Source organism: Pelophylax lessonae (genome assembly GCF_965119305.1).
Source record: "Pelophylax lessonae genome assembly, chromosome: 3".
Taxonomy (NCBI): Eukaryota; Metazoa; Chordata; class Amphibia; order Anura; family Ranidae; genus Pelophylax; species Pelophylax lessonae.
In genome coordinates this window covers 678639758-678660446 of record NC_138770.1, presented here as the reverse complement: position 1 = coordinate 678660446, position 20689 = coordinate 678639758, and the positions used below count along the sequence as shown (strand labels likewise).

Genomic DNA, 20689 nt, shown 5'->3' with positions numbered 1-20689 from the left:
GATCACCAGATGAAAATAGAAGAAAGAAAGCCTAAAAAGAAGTGTGCTAGTCAATGAAAGGAGAGGAAAGGTAGTATAAATCTTCTAGGAGGGTTCTATACATGGCACCGCCCCCATTATAGGCAGCACTGGAAATTGTATGCAGATGGGTGGGGGAGGAGTAATGCGAAAATAAATATACATATAGTTTTAATGGTGGTGAATAGAAACGTGAAAGTTTAGCTGTAATCACAAAACTATAATTGGGCCTTAGGCTCCATGTACACGGGACGTTGTTAAAAGTCCCTTTGAATGCTGGAGTTTTTAGGACGTTTGAAACGTCCGTTCAGTTGCGTTTGTACCCGCGTTTAGCGGGCGTTCAGCGGCGTTTGCGGGCGTTTGCGTTTAGAAGCGTTCCTAGAGGTGAAAAAAATTATTCCCCTTTAAAATGGAAAAACGCGAACGCTAAACGCGGGTCATCGCGTTCGGACGCGTTCAGACGCGTTTGTGCGTTTGAAACGACGGGAAACACACGTTCGAACGCAAATAATTGCGTTCTAAAAACAGTCCCTGAACACAACTGCCTGCAAATGACTGTAAACGACCTGGTGTACATGGACAGATAAGATAAAATGTAGGTGGGTTCAGGGGCTTCTGAAAAAAACGCCCAACTGCTCCTAAACGGCCATTTCCAGCGTCCCGTGTACATGGAGCCTTAAAGTGTTACTAAATCCAGGAGCCTGCATTCACTATATCTGGTCTCCCCAGGACTCTGCATTCACTATATCTGATCTCCCCAGGAGCCTGCATTCACTATATCTGGTCTCCCCAGGAGCCTGCAGTCACTATATCTGATCTCCCCAGGAGCCTGCAGTCACTATATCTGGTCTCCCCAGGAGCCTGCATTCACTATATCTGGTCTCCCCAGGAGCCTGCATTCACTATATCTGGTCTCCCCAGGACTCTGCATTCACTATATCTGATCTCCCCAGGAGCCTGCATTCACTATATCTGGTCTCCCCAGGACTCTGCATTCACTATATCTGATCTCCCCAGGAGCCTGCATTCACTATATCTGATCTCCCCAGGAGCCTGCAGTCACTATATCTGATCTCCCCAGGAGCCTGCAGTCACTATATCTGATCTCCCCAGGACTTTGCATTTGACTATATCTGGTCTCCTACAGTACACAGAACATGGAAATGCAATTTTCTCTTACGTCCTCCGACAGTCGCCGCCTCCTCTAAGTCATCAATTTTGGGTATTGACTTCCCATCCGCAGGAGTAGCTAGGCATATAGACTTAGTCAAAAGGCATTAGCATATACTCACCCATGGGGGCTGTCCCATCTGGTCAATACCCCCCCTGCATCACCACTCCCAACTCAGTTTTAATCTGCCTAGGAGTGCGTCCTGGGCCTATTGGCATCGGGCCTCGGTGGCCCAGGTGTGCAAGGCTGTGACTTGGTCGTCGGTGCACACTTTTTTCAAAATTCTACAAAGTAGATGTTCTGGCATCAGCTGATGCTTCCTTTGACCGCAAAGTTCTCAGTGCCTTGATGGACCCTTGTGTTTTTTTCCTGGGTCCCTGGCTGTTGGCATTTGCTTTCCTGGGCTGTTGCTCCTGTTGAGCATTGTTTTTTTCTGTTGCCCAGTTGGTTCTTACGGTGCATGTAAGATTCCTTACTCTGATGTGGGTACTGCGTTGCCTTTTCTATGGTTGCGTCTCCCACCCCTCATGTCTATACTGCTTTGGGACATCCCAATAGTGATGACTTAGAGGAGGCGGCGACTGTCGGAGGACATAAGAGAAAACGGAATTTTTGTATAATCTTACCTGTAAAATTCCTTTCTCTGAGTCCTCTGACAGTCGCCGCCCCCGCCCCTCTTTTGGGGTTCTTATTACCTACTGCTATGCTACCAAACTGAGTTGGGAGTGGTCACTGCAGGGGGGTATTGACCAGATGGGACAGCCCCCATGGATGTGTATATGCAAATGCCTTTTGTTTTTGACTAAGTCTACATGCCTAGCTATTCCTACGGAGCGGAAGTCAATACCCAACAGTGATGACTTAGAGGAGGCGGCGACTGTCGGAGGACTCAGAGAAAGGAATTTTACAGGTAAGATTTTACAAAAATTCTGTTATTTTAGTAAATATAAACTGCTAAATACATTTCCTCACCAGCAGTATATTCAGTGGGTACGGAAAGTATTCAGACCCCCTTAAATTTTTCACTCTGTTATATTGCAGCCATTTGCTAAAATCATTTAGGTTCATTCTTCTTCCTCATGAATGTACACATAGCACCCCATACTGACAGAAAAACACAGAATTGTTGACATTGTTGCAGATTTATTAAAAAAGAAAAACTGAAATATCACATGGTCCTAAGTATTCAGACCCTTTGCTGTGACACTCATATATTTAACTCAGGTGCTTTCCATTTCTTCTGATCATCCTTGAGATGGTTCTACACCTTCATTTGAGTCCAGCTGTGTTTGATTATACTGATTGGACTTGATTAGGAAAGCCACACACCTGTCTATATAAGACCTTCCAGATCACAATGCATGTCAGAGCAAATGAGAATCATGAGGTCAAAGGAACTGCCTGAAGAGCTCAGAGACAGAATTGTGGCAAGGCACAGATCTGGCCAAGGTTACAAAAAGATTTCTGCTGCACTTAAGGTTCCTAAGAGCACAGTGGCCTCCATAATCCTCAAATGGAAGACGTTTGGGACGACCAGAACCCTTCCTAGAGCTGGCCGTCCGGCCAAACTGAGCTATCGGGGGAGAAGAGCCTTGGTGAGAGAGGTAAAGAAGAACCCAAAGATCACTGTGGCTGAGCTCCAGAGATGCAGTCAGGAGATAGGAGAAAGTTGTAGAAAGTCAACCATCACTGCAGCCCTCCACCAGTCGGGGCTTTATGGCAGAGTCGCCCGACGGAAGAATCTCCTCAGTGTAAGACACATGAAAGCCCGCATGGAGTTTGCTAAAAAACACCTGAAGGACTCCAAGATGGTGAGAAATAAGATTCTCTGGTCTGATGAGACCAAAATAGAACTTTTTGGCCTTAATTCTAAGGGGTATGTGTGGAGAAAACCAGGCACTGCTCATCACCTGTCCAATACAGTCCCAACAGTGAAGCATGGTGGTGGCAGCATCATGCTGTGGGGGTGTTTTTCAGCTGCAGGGACAGGACGACTGGTTGCAATCGAGGGAAAGATGAATGCGGCCAAGTACAGGGATATCCTGGACAAAAACCTTCTCCAGAGTGCTCTGGACCTCAGACTGGGCCGAAGGTTTACCTTCCAACAAGACAATGACCCTAAGCACACAGCTAAAATAACGAAGGAGTGGCTTCACAACAACTCCGTGACTGTTCTTGAATGGCCCAGCCAGAGCCCTGACTTAAACCCAATTGAGCATCTCTGGAGAGACCTAAAAATGGCCGTCCACCAACGTTTACCATCCAACCTGACAGAACTGGAGAGGATCTGCAAGGAGGAATGGCAGAGGATCCCCAAATCCAGGTGTTAAAGACTTGTTGCATCTTTCCCAAAAAGACTCCTGGCTGTATTAGATCAAAAGGGGGCTTCTACTAAATACTGAGCAAAGGGTCTGAATACTTAGGACCATGTGATATTTCAGTTTTTCTTTTTTAATAAATCTGCAACAATGTCAACAATTCTGTGTTTTTCTGTCAGTATGGGGTGCTATGTGTACATTCATGAGGAAGAAGAATGAACTTAAATGATTTTAACAAATGGCTGCAATATAACAAAGAGTGAAAAATGTAAGGGGGTCTGAATACTTTCCGTACCCACTGTAGCTGTCTTGTGACTTTTATCAGTGTCTGGTTAAGGCTTGTAGGAGGAGTTTTCATTCTCCTCCGACTGTCCTGAGGCTGCAAGATCCCTGACCCTCTGTTTGGACAGTGCTGATTGGCCCTGTGCTGATCATTTGCATCCTCCCAAGATTAAAAAAAAAAAAAACTCTTTAGCAATACACACCAATCTGAGCATTTGCAGCTTGCCCCCTTTCCTCAATAATATCTAGAGATGGATTGGGGACAGTGGAAGAGGAGGAGGATCAGACAAGACCAGATCAAACAGCCTTTTTACACAATGTGGATGATTAACCCCTTAGGTTCCACAGTGAGTATAGCAAGCCTGCTTTACTGCATATACAGACTGATTTTACTGTTGTGGGTTTAGTAACACTTTAATAGCCATAAGAAGTGTGTGTGTGTGGGGGGGGGGGGGGGGGGTTGCTAAATAAAGTGGAACTTTTTTTCGATTTGAATAAAGTTGGGAACTTTTTTTTTTTTGGGGGAGGTTTCCCATAACTTTTTGGCTCTGGACAGGGAGGGGAGGGGAAATCCCCTGATTTGGGGGGTGCAGACAGTATTAAATACCCTATAGAGGCGTTAATTCTTTCCCACTCTGTTTAATTTAAGACCACTTCTGGGGTTGGAGTCCCCCTGGATAAGTCAGAATTTACCAGAACTGAACGGTCATACTTGTGTTGCTTGTATTGTTACATCTGAATGGCTGTATACCCATCGCACTGCCCATTCATCCTTCCCTCTATATACCTCCTGTATTTTCTCTTCTGCAGTAACTGGGGAACGGAGAGCGATGAGAAACCTTATCACAACGGCAACTCGGACCCTCGAGGATATGGTGAGTGACTTCTAGTAGAAGGTAGAAGAGTCTGATTAGAATTGGTATCTGACACACATTGAGGCTGGATTTGCATTGACTTGCAAAAGAATGCATGGAAAATCAATGTAAATTTCTGCAGGTATAAAATAGAGGTGTGAGTGTGTATATATTATTTCCAAAAGTATTGGGACGCCTGCCTTTACATGCCCATGAACTTTAACCACTTTACCACCGGAGGATTTTGCTGTCTTGCGTCCAGGCCACTTTTTGCGATTCGGCGCTGTGCGACTTTAACTGACAATTGCGCGGTCGTGCGACACCGTTCCCAAACAAAATTTACGTCCTTTTTTTCCCACAAACAGAGCTTTCTTTTGGTGGTATTTGATCACCTGTGCGATTTTTGCGCTATAAACAAAAAAAAATAGCATAAATTTTGAAAAAATAACAATATTTTTTCACATTTCTTATATGAAATTCCCCCCCCCAAAAAAATGTAAAAATCTAATTTTTTTTTACATTTTTGGCCAATTTGTTTTCTGCTACCTATGTTTGGTAAAACAAATCACAATAAGCGTATTTTGATTGGTTTGCGCAAAAGTTATTGCGTTTTACTAACCAAGGGAAAGATTTCTGTCATTTCTGGTGTTTTTTTTTTTTAACGAGTAATGGCGGCAAATAGGCGATTTTTTTTTTTTTTTTGCGGGACTGCGACATTGCGGCGGACAGATCGGACCCTTGACTGACATTTTTGACATTTTTGGGGGTACCAGTGACATTACTGCAGTAATCAGTGCTATATATATGCACTGTTACTGTAAAAATGACACTGGCAGGGAAGGGGTTAATTTTATTGGAGAGAAAGGGGTTAATGTATGCCTGGTGCTTACTAACGTGTGTGGGGGGAGGGGACTGTGTGACTCAAGGACAGATCGCAGGTTGAGCTATGCTGAACCCTGCAATCTGACCCTGTCTGTCACTTTTACACAAGCGGGCGGATCTCCAGACTCGATTCCCCGACGATTGGGAAGAGCAGCTGCGATCGCCGCCGCTCCTCCCCCTGGCCCGACTCCCACGGTGACTGAATACAGCAGGAGCGAGCCTTCCGGCGGCGCGCACGCGCCGCCCACAAGGGGAGGAGTCCAGCGACGTCGGTCTACGTCGCTGGACGGGAACAAGCCACTTTGCCACAGTACGGTCAACGTGACCGGTCGGCAACTGGTTAAGGCTGGATTTGCATTGACTTGCAAAAGAATGCATGGAAAATCAATGTAAATTTCTGCAGGTATAAAATAGAGGTGTGAGTGTGTATATATTATTTCCAAAAGTATTGGGACGCCTGCCTTTACACACACATGAACTTTAATGGCATCCCAGTCTTAGTCCGTAGGGTTCAATATTGAGTTGGCCCACCCTTTGCAGCTATAACAGCTTCAACTCTTCTGGGAAGGCTGTCCACAAGGTTTAGGAGTGTCTATGGGAATTTTTGACCATTCTTCCAGAAGCGCAATATTGAACCCTACAGACTAAGACTGGGATGCCATTAAAGTTCATACCGTGTTTCCCCGAAAGTAAGACCGGGTTTTATATTAATTTTGGCTACAAAAAACACACTAGGGCTTATTTTCAGGGGATGTCTTATTTACAGTATGTACAAGGATGATCTTAAAGTGATTTTAACCCTAAAGTAAATTAATAAATATCCTGATCCTTTAAAGCATGATAGACAGCACAGTGCTTGTGCTGTGTCATTTACCCCTCTCTATGTTCTAAAGACCTGGAATAAAACAATAGAATGTTTAAAAAAAAAGTTCTCTCCCCCTCTCTCCCTGTCAGCTTAGGAGTCAGCATTAAGACATTATTATTTAATCCCAAAAATAAACTTTGGATAAAGTCATTGCAAAATTATGTAATCGATTTTGCTACTTGCGATCGGGAGCATTCAGTTAGCTGATAGTAACTGTGCTGGGAGCGCGCAGGACGTAACTGGGTGTAACTTTAAATTTTTGACAATTAAAACATTTTATTTAATTTTTTTTACTTTTTTTTTTTTTTTTTTAATTTATCACATAGGGGACAAAAAGTCTCCTATGTAATTTTTTTTTTTTTTTTTTTTTTTTAGGTGACAGGGTCTCTTTTTAAAGAGACATGCAGGGTATAAAAGACTCCCCAATGTCTCCCCTGTGCTCCACTGTTGTAATGAAAGGCACATCACTGCATTACATTCTTTCTGTAACGTCAACTGTCAACAGGGTCCCTGAATTAATGTCACTTGTCACTTCCAGGTCAACCACTAGAAGGGGAGGAGAGTGTGTCTGCTCTGCGCCCCCCCCCCCCACCGCCCCTTCTACCTGGCGACTCCCGCTGTGCCATTCCCAGGCCCGCGGATGGGCAAGTGGAGCCCAGGATACATAGGGTGTGGGGAGCATTTGGGTGGTAGCCCAGGCGCCAGAAATCGGATCAGCATTTGGAGGAGCTGCTGCTCCTGAACAGGAAGGATACGTCTATATAGTGGATATTTCCAATTAGGAACAATCCTGTTATCATGTATACTAAAACTGAGAGGATATTGGGCGCTCTGTTTGTCATCTAAACACCAATAGGATCTCCTGAGTAAGCTGCATAGCGAAACGCATAGTGACCCATTAGTATCTACACATTGGCACCCCATTGGCCCGAACACAGATCGTGGTTTATCCTTGTGACTCACAGACACCAGACCGTGGCACATGTCGGGCAATTTACAGGTTCTCTTGCTATTGGAGCATGCTGTATAGCACCTTCGTGTGCATTTATCCATGTTATAGTTTATTATGAATTTTTCTATCATGCTGTCTAAATATATTTTTGTACGTCCTTTTTTTTTTTTTTTTATTTTTTTTATATCGGAGTATCGATTATTTCTTTATGGGATTAACAGTGGCTGCCTTCAAAGTCCTATTACCCTTAGGGGATTCATTCTCTTTTTTTTTTTTTTTTTAGATATTCATTGGATGTGGTGCCACTATACACAGGGTCATGTCTCAATTTTGTATATCGAGAATAGAATGTGAATTGTTTGTGGGTAGGGTGTTTAATCCTCCATATGTCTAAAAGATTATAGGCTCTATAAAGTTTACGGAAAGAAGCTGACATGCGGTTGACTTTGAGGGGGTAGATGGAAAATAGTGAGCATCTGTCTTTCCCAGGGGACATGGTCAGATTGAAGTCACCCCCTTTTAACCACGAAAGGTTGGGAACATTTCCCTAGGTTCTTCAACGCATCTATGAGAAATTGAATTTGACCCAAATTTGGAGCATAAACATTAAAGTAAATGAGCATGTCAAATAATCGCAGTCCAGGGAAAAAAATCTGCCATGGGGGTCTACATAGGAGGACTCAATCCATAAGGGAAGAGCGTTTAATCAAAATTGCTACCCCTGCCTTCCCCTGAGGGGTTGGAGGCAGTAAAAGAAGTGGAAAAATATTTAGCTGCAAATTTAAAGGAGCCTCCTGCATGGAAATTAGTCTCCTGGACTAAGATTGTATCAGCTGCAGAAGATTTGACTTCTTTCAGTGCTAACCATCTCTTTTGAATAGAGTTTAAACCCTTTACATTATAAGTAAGAATACATAAAGCCTTTACAAAACCATATTAATACAATGTATCTAGCACAGAACATATAAAGAGCCCATGGTGTGTTATGAGGGGAAAAAACAAAAAAGAAACGCAGCAACAAAGGACAATATTGCCAATGTGTCCAAGTAGTTCAAATAAAAAGTGAAAATCCAGTCAAAAAAAGATCTGGGAAAAAACAAGAACAAAAGGTAGTAACCTGTGATGTCGAAAGTGCACAGAAATCCAAGGACAAAGCCGAGGATTAGGAGCATGGAGACCTCCAAATCTGGCAGGGAGGGTCCCCGCCGTCTTCCGGCAAAAAGGATCAACACTAAAAATTGTAACAGTGAACTTGAACAAAAATTAGAAAATCATCCCAGGTTTGTTGGAAGGCTTCCCTAAGTAGGCACCATAACATGGTGTTGGCATCAGGTGGGCAAGGAGAGATGAGCAGGTTCAGGAGGTATCTTCAGATGGGGTGCCTGGAAGAGGACAGACAGTGAGGTGTCGAAAAAGACTTCTGCTTTTGTCAAGCCGGGGTCCAGATACTACCAGGGACAGATGGTGGTTTTGGTGTTGAGGGTAGCGGTAGGGGATCTTTTCTGGAAGAGGTAGAAGGGTCAAGTTACAAAGAAAGGCTTCACTTTCCTGAAGGTCACGCATGGAATATTGGATACCATCTCGAGATGCAGATAGGCGAAAGGGGAAGCCCCATCCATAAGTAATCTGGTGATTCTGTAAATGGGAGGTTATTGGACAGAAGCTTTGCCATTTAGTAAGTGTTATAGGTGATAAATCGCTCAAGATTTGCATCTTGGGTCCTTTAAATTCTAGCCTGGTTTTGTTGCGAGTGGCAATTGTGAGAGCTTCTTTGCTGTCATAGTATTGAAAGCGTACTATATCTGTGGGGTTGGCTCTTGGTGGAGGTTTAGGTGCCAAGGATCTGTGGGCTTGGTCTAAGCACCAGTCAATATCAGCGATAAGAGGAGCTATAGTGTTGAATGGCTCAGGAGATGGGGGAATCTCATGGTCTCTAACTGATTCGGGTACTCCTCCGATCCTTAGGTTTTGACAGCGTTCCCTATTCTCTAGGTCTCGCTGCATTTGAAGTTGGGAGATCGTATATTTTAAAGCTGCATTGTCCTTCTCTAGTAAATGTACATACTGTATAAGATCATCAACATTTTTTTTTTCAAGCGTGTCAGTACGTTCACCCAGTTAAGCAATCTCTCCTCGCAGTTTCTATGCAATTTTCTCCATTTCTTGGGTGATTTGTGTTAAATTTTGTAAGAGGGTCTGTAATTTGGCATCTAAGACTTCCACTGTCAGAGGGGTACAGTTCCCAGCCGATGGAGTAGGGGAGATGGCAGGAGAGCGCTTCTGTCAGCCGCGAGCGGGTCTGGTGGGTCGTCCTGCATACTTGAGGCCAGGGATGCAGGCCTAAGCAGGAAGCGGTCCAGGGTCTAGGAATGCTGCGCCTCTGTGGTGGGTGGCGAGGCTGGCTTTTGGCGTCCGATTTTCACCATGGGATGCCCAGAAGTTTTAGGAATGTAAAGCGACAAATCCCGTGGCTGTAACAGCTGCAGATCGTGCGACAGGAGTCTCCGAAGGAAGACGGGGAGCGGAGTTTACCGACTACACGTCCGCCATCCGTAGAAGCTGCGCTTGCGCCTGGATTTTGTTTTTTGTTTTTTTTGCATTTTGCACCATTGTGAGTAAACTCAACTAACCAGTTGATCACAATCATGTTTCCACCTCCGTGCTTGACTGTAGGGATGGTGATCTTAGGGTCATAGTCAGATGGTGTTTTTTCTGCCTCCAAACACGGCGAGACGAGTTAATGCCAAAGAGCTCAATTTTGGGCTTACTTGACCACAGCACTTTCTCCCAATCCTTCTCCGAATCATTTAGATGTTCATTGGCATGACTGTACATGTGCCTTCTTGAGGAGGGGAACTCCCCATGTTTGGAGGAAGAAAAATGCAGACTATGAGCCTAAGAACACCATCCCTACAGTCAAGCATGGAGATGGAGATATTATGCTTTGGGGCTGTTTCACTGCTAAAGGTACAAAGCTTAAGCAGAAGCATAGTCAAGGAGCAATAGTAGCAAAGATACGGACGGGAGCAGGAGAGACCACTGCAAGATATTGGCTGGAGAAAGCACAATAATCTGGCAAACAGAAAAAGCAGAGACGTGGCTTAAATCAGGAAGTTCATGGAAGGAGCAAAGAGTTCAAGGTTCAAGACAAACAAGGTGCAAGGCAGGATCATTCAAGGAATTGTCCATGGGACTGTCCAGCAGTCCAGGTGGCTCAGCAAGAAGAATCTTTGGCAGACATAGAGGTCACAGGTTCAAGTTCAAGCCCTGACAGATAAAGATTCGACTTTGCTGCATTGAGGGGCCAATGAATGGGGCCATGTATTGTAAAATCTTGGATGAGGACCTTCTTCCCTCAGCCAGAACACTGAAGATGGGTCTTCCAGCATGACAATGACCCAAAATATACCACCAAGGCAACAAAGGAGTGGCTCAAGAAGAAGCACATTAAGGTCATGGAGTGGCCTAGCCAGTCTCCAGACCTTAATTCTATAGAACATTTATGGAGGAGCTGAAACTTCGAGTTGCCATATGACAGCCAAGAAACCTTAAGGATTTAGAGAAGATCTGTAAAGAAGAGTGGACAAAAATCCCTCCTGAGATGTGTGCAAACCTGGTCACCAACTACAAGAAACGTCTGACCTCTCTGCTTGCCAACAAGGGTTTCTCCACCAACTACGAAGTCATGTTTTGCTTGGGGATCAAATACTTTTTTTACTCAATGAACTGCAATTCAGTCTTTAACCACTTTACTACCAGTCACGTAACCTCTACGTGATCAGACTTTGCGGGGTTATACCGGGATGATGCCTCTAGCTAGAGGCATCATCCCGGTACCGTTGTTTGAAGCCGACGGTCGGCTTTCCGTCGGTAATGATCGATGCGGCTCGGGAGCCGCTCGATCGTTACCCGGGGGGGCGGGAGGGGACGTCCCCCCCCCTCCCGCCGCCTTCCGCGGCTTTGCTCGGGGCTACCGTCCCACCGGGAGCCCCGAGCACCCAGCCGGCACGTCCGCCGGCTGGATGGAGTCCCGATGAATGCCGGAAACGGCATCGATCGGGTCTCCGATGACGTAACCCGGAGGCGGCGTCCATGACGTCACGTCCGGGTTACTGTGCTGCAAAAGGCGGCAGATTTGAAAAACGGCTGTATGCAAAAATGCCGTTTTCGGCGTTTTGCATACAGGGAAGTGTAGTGGAGGGGTCTAGGGTCTTTTAGACCCTCGATCCCTCCATAAAGTGTACCTGTCACGACATATTGCTGTCACCAGGGATGTTTACATTGCTTGTGACAGCAATAAAAGTGATCAGATTTTTTTTTTTTTAAAAACCTGTAATAAAGTTTAAAAAAAAAGAAAAAATAAATAGGAAAAAAAAAAAAAAAAAAATTTAGCCGTCCCCGTCACCGTTAGCTCGCGCACAAAAAAAAACGTATACGCAAGTCGAGCCGCAAATGAAATCGCTGTTCAAACCACACATGTGAGGTATCGCCGTGATCGCCAGAGCGTGGGCAATAATTAAAAAAAAAGAGCTACACTCTAACTCTAAACTGGTAACCGTTAAATAAATTTAAAGCGTCGCAGATTGAGATCTCTATTGACCGTAGTTTGTCGCCATCCCACGGGGGGGCGCAATTTTAAACCGTAACATGTTTGGTATCTATTTACTCGGCGTGACATCATCTTTCACAATATACAAAAAAAATGGGCTAACTTTACTGTTTAGTATTTTTTAAATGCAGTGAAATGTGATTTTTCAAATTTTTTCCAAAAAAATGGCGTTTTAAAGACCGCTGCGCAAATACCGCGTGACAAAAAATTTTGCAATGACCGACATTTTATTCTCCAGAGTCTTTGCTAAAAAAATATATATAATGTTTGGGGGTTCTAAGTAGTTTTCTAGGAAAAAATACTGGTTTTAACTTGTGAACAAAAAGTGTCCGAAATAGGGCTGGGGCTAAAGTGGTTAACATTTGTATCATGTGTTTTTTCTGGATTTGTGTTGATATTCTGTCTCCATCATTTAAAATACACTTATGATAAAAATGATAGACCCTTCATTTCTTTGTAAGTGGACAAACTTACAAAATCTGCAGGGGATCAAATAATAGTTTTCCCCACTGTAGTTCGTTCACAGATCTTTGTGTAGAGCCCCCGCCAATTTCAAATCTGATTGCTGCTGCAGGGGGCAAGGACTCCCAACATGATGGGCATTTGGGTTGATGACACCCCCCACATTGTAAAAGCAATCATTTTTACATTACAGTTGGGAGGTGGCTGAGCAAAAATGAGCAAAAGTTTGTGGATGTCCAGAGAGCTGAAGTAGGTAGTGCATATAAATGCAGGCAAATGCACATTACTGCACAAGGTATTTTCACTGCATTATGGTCTGAAAGGACCCTTGTTTCAGATAAATGAAAAATTCCCAGAGCGCCATGGCTTATCTGTAAAGACAACATGGCATAAACAGCCTACCTTGTAGCCCTCTTTAGGCCGCTCAGTACAGGAAGTTGCTGACCAGTCATCCATTTCTCTGCAGAGATTACAACTTGAGCTACAGAGGCTGTAAACAGAGGTTTTTAATAGGATATAGAGATAAGTATGTGACAATGAGCCTAGAGCACCATCTGCTGGCCAATCAAAGAATGCAAAATAATATTTAGCAATAAGTCCTATAATCTGCAATTCATTCCCTTAAAGCACAGATGTCAAACAAGGCCAGCGGGCCGAATCTGGCCCTCCAGGCCTTGTCAAGTGGCCCTCGCACCCTATTTTTCTGTTGGAACATGGTGGAACCCCATTCCACCACCTCCAGCTCTGGCCCTCCGCTCCCTGCTGTCACTTTCAAGCACAGCGGCTCCCGGAAGTAACGGATCCCTGCACACACTCACGGCAGGGACAGATCTTGAGAATCTGAGTGAAAGAGCAACCTCTTCGCAAGGTGAGGCAGATCTCCTACGCAGGTAAGTACTAGAGCCGGGCTCGGTAGGAGAGAGAAATGCGAGAAAGCTTTGGGGGGTTGGGTTGCATGTTGTGCATAACGCACCCCTAAACCCTGCACGCTGTACATAATGCACTCCTGAACTCTGCACTCTGTATGTAGCGCACCCCAGACCCAACTGGCCCATTGAGGGCAATCGTACTGCTTATGCGGCCCTTTGATGAAATTGAATTTGACACTACTGCCTTTTGGGATCTCCCATCTCTGTGATTCAGGTTTGCTATGTATGTGACCACAATACTCATTGTGTTCTCTCCTCCCTGTGCTGTAGCGCTGACCCCTCTCCTCTTCTCTCTGCAGGTCACATAGGAATCGCTGTCCCCGATGTTTATGCTGCTTGTAAGAGGTTTGAAGAACTCGGAGTCACCTTTGTAAAGAAACCTGATGATGGTAACGGTCATTCTCCTCCCTCACCTTTAGTAGACCTGCCTTTCTTTTTGCTTTTTCTATAGGAGAAAATTTCCGGTCAACACATTTTTGGGATTTGAATTTTCCCTCTGTCCGCGACTCTGAATCGGGACATATTGCGTTAGTGGGTGACGTTATTCTTAACCACTTAAGCCCCGGAAGATTTTACCCCCTTCCTGACCAGGGGGTATTTTGCGATTCGGCACTGCGTGACTTTAACGGACAATTGCGCGGTCGTGCGACGCTGTACCCAAATTAAATTGACGTCCTTTTTTTCCCACAAACAGAGCTTTCTTTTGGTGGTATTTGATCACCTGTGAGATTTTTTTTTTTTTTTTTTTTATCATGCGCTATATACAAAAAAAGAGCGTAAATTTTGCAAAAATAACTTTTTCACATTTTTTTTAATATGAAATTCCCAAAAAAAAAAAATGTAAAAATCAAAATTTTTTTAACATTTTAGGCCAATTTGTTTTCTGCTACATATGTTTGGTAAAAAAATGGCAATAGGCGTATTTTGATTGGTTTGCGCAAAAGTTATTGCGTTTACTAAGGGAAAGATTTTTGTCATTTTATTGTTTTTGATTTTTAACGAGTAATGGCGGTGATCTGAGATTTTTTTGCGGGACTGCGACATTGTGGCGGACATATCGGACCCTTGACTAACATTTTTGACACTTTTGGGGGTACCAGTGACATTACTACAGTAATCAGTGCTATATATATGCACTGTTACTGTAAAAATAACACTGGCAGTGAAGGGGTTAACTTTATTGGAGAAGGAGGGGTTAAGTGTGTCCCTAGGGGCGTGTTTTCTAACTGTGATTGGATGTGGCTTTTCATGTAACAGCAGAGATCAACGGTCCTACATAGCAGGATCGTATGATCTCTGCTGTTACACAGGGGAGAATGACAGGCAGCTTTGTTTACATTAGCCGCCTGCCTTTCTTCCTCTGCAGCGGACGATCGCGGGTGACCAGCGGACATGGGGTCCGCCGGTCACACGCGCAGGGATCAGAGTGAACGAGCGGGGGCGGGAGCGCGCCTCCAGTGGCGCGCTCTCCCCCTATTGGCTCGCAGGCGAGTGATGTACCCATACGTCACTTTGCCTGCACGGGGCTGACCGCCACAGTATATGTACTTGCGGCGGTCGGCAACCGGTTAAAGGAGAAGTACAGCCAAAGCTCGTTTGGTTGTACTTCTCCTATGGATCACAGAAGTGCCGTTCATTCTGCACTCCTGTCCCCCGTTCTCAGCAGAGCGTGGGATGAAGCGCGCTCTCTGCTGATGTCACAAAGCAGTCCAGGCTCGGGGCGTCATCAGGACCATGGAGTCTGGATCCGCCCACATCTCAGTGAACCGCCCCTTTCCACAGCCCAGCACTCCAGTGAGTAAGGAGGAGGCAGAGCAGAGAGCTGCTGATTGCTCTCACTGAGCTGTGAGAACTGAGCGATTGGTGGTGGTCGATCGCTCGGTTCTCAGTGTTAGAGGCATCGGGGGACAAATGCAGGATCGGACCACCTAGGTAAGTATGAATTTAAAAAAAAAAAACATGCATCTCTTTTAACTACTTGCCAACCGTCCACCGTGTATTTACTGCGGCAGTATGGCTCTATTGCGTGAAACGACGTACCTGTATGTCGTTTTTTTCAATAGCCACTAGATGGCTGTCATTGGCTAAAGGGGGTGTTAATCAGGCGGGTCCAACGGATCCAATGTCAGCCGGCGATCGTCCCGGGGAGAGGCAGAACGACGGTCTGCTTATGTAAACCAGGCAAATTGCCGTTCTGCTAGGGGACAAAATTAAGATCTTTAGTTCCTGCGATCTCTGTCTTCCCCCCACTCAGTGCACCGCCCCCCATAGTTACAAAGCACCCCCTAGGGCAGTGATGGCAAACCTTGGCACCCCAGATGTTTTGGAACTACATTTCCCATTAGGCTCATGCACTCTTCAGTGTACTTGAGCATCATGGGAAATGTAGTTCCAAAACATCTGGGATGCCAAGGTTCTCCATCACTACCCCAGGGACACATTTAACCCTTTGATATCCCCTGATGTTAACGCCTTCCCCAGCAAGTGTCATTAGTACAGTGACAGTTCATTTTTTATTTAGCCCTGATCACTGTATTAGTGTCACCGGTCCCCAAAAATTATCAGGTGTCTGATCTGTCCGCCGCAATGTTGCAGTCCCGCTAAAAATCGCTGAGCGCCGCCATTACTAGTAAAAATAAATAAATATGATATAAATCTTTCCCCCTAGTTTGTAGATGCGATAACTTTTTGTGCAAACCAATCAATATACACTTATTGGGATTTTTTTTTTTGTAGCAGAATACAAATTGGCCTAAAATGATGAAAAAATTTTAGATTTTTTTTTTTTTTTGTTTAATTTTATTGAATGTGTTTTATAGCAGAAAGTAAACTATATATATATATATATATATATATATATATATATATATATATATATAAATATAATATAATTTTTTTATATTTTTAGTTTTTTTTCAAAATTGTCTGTTTGTTTTTTTGTTTATAGCGCAAAAAATAAAAATTGCACAGGTGATCAAATGCCACCAAAAGAAAGCTCTATTTGTGGGAAAAAAAGGACGTCAATTTTATTTGGGTACAACGTCGCACGACCGCGCAATTGTCCGTTAACCACTTCTGGACCGGAAGGATTTGCCCCCTTAATGACCAGGCCATATTTTGCGATTCGGCACTGCGTTACTTTAACTGACAATTGCGCGGTTGTTTGACGCAGTACCTAAATAAAATTGATGTCCTTTTTTTCCCATAAATAGAGCTTTCTTTTGGTGGTATTTGATCACCTCTGCAATTTTTTTTTTTTTTTTTTTTTCTGCTATGAACATAAAACTTTCGGGGGAAAAATATATATTTTTTTTTCACATTCTGCTATATAACATTCCCAATAAAAAAAAAAAATGTAAAAATCTAATTTTTTTTAACATTTTAGGCAGATTTTGTTTTCTGCTACATATTTTTGGTAAAAAAAATCGCTATAAGTGTATTTTGATCGATTTGCGCAAAAGTTATCGCGTCTACTAACTACGGCAAAGATTTGTCATTTTTGTTTTTTTACTAGTAATGGCGGCGATCAGCGATTTTTAGCAGGACTGCGACATTGCGGCGGACAGATCGGACCCCTAACTGACATTTTTGACACTTTTGGGGGTACCAGTGACATTACTACAGTAATCAGTGCTAAAAATATGCACTGTCACTGTAATAATGACACTGGCAGGGAAGGGGTTAACACTGTGGGCGATCAATGGGTTAAATGTAAGCCTAGGGGAGTGATTCTAACTGTATGGGGGCGTGGCTTGTTAAATGATCATAGAGACCTGTGATCCTATATAGAAGGATCACAGGAGCTCTGTGATCATTCCAGGGAGAAGAATGGTCAGATGTGTTTACAACAGCAGACCGTCATTCTCTCTTTACAAGTGATTGCGGGTGTCAGGCGGCAATCACGGCCGCCGGCCCCGTGGATCGGATTCCCCCTGCCGAGTGGGCGCGGGCCCCGCTAGGTCTGAGCGGGACCTCAATCTCTCCTAACCATTTATAGCAGCATAGATCAGTACTTCTCCTCTGCTTTTTCTTCAAGTGGCGGTTCGCATTGGAAGGTGGTGCAGGAAACGCACACAGAATCTCATTTGAAACGCGTTGGTGCGGTTGTGAATGTATTCCTAACACCCCAAAAGCAGATCACACAAATAGTGCGTGTACATACACCAGATATCATGGTACCGCTGTGCCATGTGATCCCCTTGTAGTACATGCATTACTTTTGGTGGGATCCACTGCGATTTTGGCCCAAACGAATGGAGTATAAATCGCATCGCACAGGAACACGAAGCACGTTCCTGTATGAATCGGTGTTCTGCTGAAAACTCCCAACTCGCCAAAATCTCCAACCACATTACTTCCGATGAATCTCCAGCAGCAATATTTGGAGATTTGGACAAGGTGGCTGTTTTCGAAGAACACCAGGTAAGGAAGAAAAAAGTTGTCCCTGCCAAGGAGGCGGCCATGTTGTTGGTTAGCAGCGGGGGGACTAACAATGTCCACTCATTATAGTGTGTACCGTTGTGTATATGCTGCCGGTGATCTGTGAAAACAGAAACTCGTAGAAATCCCCGATTATTGCTGCTGGAGAGTCGGAGGAAGTGAGAGGATTGGAGATTTTGGCAGAACCCCGACACTAAAAGCCAGTCTGAAATATGCAGCTATGGGTTTTTTCAGGGGGCTACATTGTTTTGCAAGGGCCCCAGGACCTCCGGTGCAGCCACCCTCCTGGCTGAGACTACAACTGAATGTCCCTATGCTGTGTGCCCCAAGACCCATAGTCTAGGACTGCAAGCCACCCCTTTGCCCCCCCTCCCCCCAACACCACCACAGAGCCCCAAAGCCTAGGACCGCAAGCCACCCCCCTGCCCACCCCCCCAACACAGAGCCCCTAGGACTGCAAGCCAGGCCTCTGCCCCCCCCCCCCCCAACACAGAGCCCCAAAGCATAGGACTGCAAGCCACCTCCCCCCAACACAGAGCCCCAAAGACTAGGACTGAAAGCCATCCCCCTGCCCCCCCCAACACAGAGCCCCCAAAGACTAGGACTGAAAGCCATCCCCTGCCCCCCCAACACAGAGCCCCCAAAGACTAGGACTGAAAGCCATCCCCTGCCCCCCCAACACAGAGCCCCAAAGACTAGGACTGAAAGCCATCCCCCTGCCCCCCCAACACAACCCCAAGGCCTAGGACTGGAAGCAACCCCCCCTCCCCCCAACACAGAGCCCCAAAGCCTAGGACTGAAAGCCACCCCCCTGCCCCCCAACACAGAGCCCCAAAGCCTAGGACTGAAAGCCACCCCCCTGCCCCCCCAACACAGAGCCCTAAAGCCTAGGACTGCAAGCCACCCCCCAACACAGAGCCCCAAAGCCTAGGACTGCAAGGGCCCCCAACACAGAGCCCCAAGGCCCAGAACTGCAAGCCCCCCCCCAACACAGAGCCCCAAAGCCTAGGACTGCAAGCCACTCCCCTGCCCCCCCCCCCAACACAGAGCCCCAAAGCTTAGGACTGCAACCTCCCCCAACACAGAGCCTAGAACTGCAAGCCAATTCCCTGCCCCCCCCCCCCCCCTAAGCACAGAGCCTAGAACTGTAAAGCTACCCCACCCCCAACAAAGAGCCACAAGGCCTGGGACCGCATTGCACCCCCCCCCCCCCTTAAACTTCTCTTACCAAACTGTGACGTTTTCCATATGATGTACTCAGTGTGTTCATTTCCAGACTGGAAGTGGTGCTGAGAGAGCTGGAGCCAGCAGCCTTATTGAGGAATATTTATTTGGTTTGTACGAATATTGAGTGTTTGGTCGTTCTTCAGGTGATGCGTCTGTTTTCTCTCTTCCAGGGAAGATGAAAGGATTAGCATTCATTCAGGACCCCGATGGCTACTGGATAGAAATTCTCAGCCCTAACAACATGATGTCCATCGTCTAATGATCAGACGCCCTCTGCTGGTCGCATAGCGCCTGCGCCTCGCCGTCACCCCAACACATCACCAAGCTCCCGCCATTATGTCAGATACTTCCTGTCCCTGGAAAATGATTTGCTAGCTTCAGTTCTCATGAAAGTGATTTAAAATCCAGAAGTGTCAGATCGGCATCTGAAGAACTACAACTCCCAGCATTGTGGATGACGGACCTATTTTAGGCCATGATTGTTGAATTTGATCTAAAGTGACCCTGTCATGGTAGAGGTCAGGGGTTCTTCCAACTTTTGTTAAAGCCGTTATCGCCTGCCTCTAGAGGTCAGCATTCTTCACCCCGTTATGACAGCCATCTGTATATATCGGGTGTCAGGATGGGGGGAGGAGGGGGTGCCTTAACCTCCCTGGCGGCCTGATTATGTCAGGAATTCTGTGCTAAAAGCGGTACATTGTTTTTCATGGAAATCTGTTTCATATTTTAAAACTCACCTTCCCCTGTGATCCCCCTGCTGTGTGCTCAGCCGATGCTGGCACCTGTCTTCCGGTTCCCTTCCCTGCGACGCAACGCAGTGGGTGGAACCGGCGGCAAATTCAAAAGTGTAAATCCACCAAATGAGATGATAGAAAGCTGTGATCGGAACGGATTACACTGTATCATCCCACTTCACCACAGGATTTCACCTGGTGACTTTTCCAGTGCCCTGCCTGTGCTTTTCCAGTGCTTTGTGCCTGGAAAATAGAGAACGACCATGGCGTCCAAAAAGCGTTCTTTTCGCGCAAAAGCGCTTTTAGATGAACTGGAAAACAGCGACAGCGAAACGGAGTTACTTGAAGAACTGAGCGATAGCGATTGGTGGGAAAATTCGTCATCAGGTACGGAAAGTGAGGACAGCGACGATTCTGATGTCTCTTTCTGGCACATCGCTCCGTTGGAAATTCTGAAGAATCATTTGATAAACTTCCCAAATTCCACAAGCGATGTGCCAGAAAGAGACTTCAGAATCCTCGTTGTCCTCACTTTCCGTACCTGATGACGAATTTTCCCACGAATCGCTATCGCTTAGTTCTTCAAGTAACTCAGTTTTGCTGTCGCTGTTTTCCAGTTCTTCTAAAAGCGCTTTTGCGCAAAAAGAACGCTTTTTGGACGCCATGGTCCTCTATTTTCCAGGCACAAAGCACTGGAAAAGCAGAGGCAGGGCACTGGGTGAAATCCTGTGGTGAAATGGGATGATACAGTGTAATCCGTTAGGATCACAGCTTTCATCTCATTTGGTGTATTTACATTTTTGAATTTGCCGCCGGTTCCACCCCCCTGGGTCGCAATGCTCGCAGGGAAGGGAAGCGGAAGACAGGTGCCGGCAGTTGTGGGATGCCATAGGTCACATTCAGCTATACCCGCAGAAAGCAACAGGGGAAATAATTCCTGCTGCAG

General features: G+C 45.5%; 1 protein-coding gene across 1 annotated transcript in view; it reads left to right on the top strand.

Annotated features, from left to right (window-relative positions):
• The window catches only part of GLO1 (glyoxalase I), a 40940-nt gene extending 21543 nt beyond the window's left edge, over nt 1-19397 (top strand). The window contains exons 4-6 of the mRNA XM_082251513.1: nt 4600-4664; nt 13642-13731; nt 19180-19397. Coding sequence (XP_082107639.1) covers nt 4600-4664; nt 13642-13731; nt 19180-19268 — 244 coding nt within the window. The 3' untranslated portion in view covers nt 19269-19397. The remainder of the gene's footprint in view (nt 1-4599; nt 4665-13641; nt 13732-19179) is intronic.
• The last annotated feature ends 1292 nt before the right edge of the window (nt 19398-20689 follow it).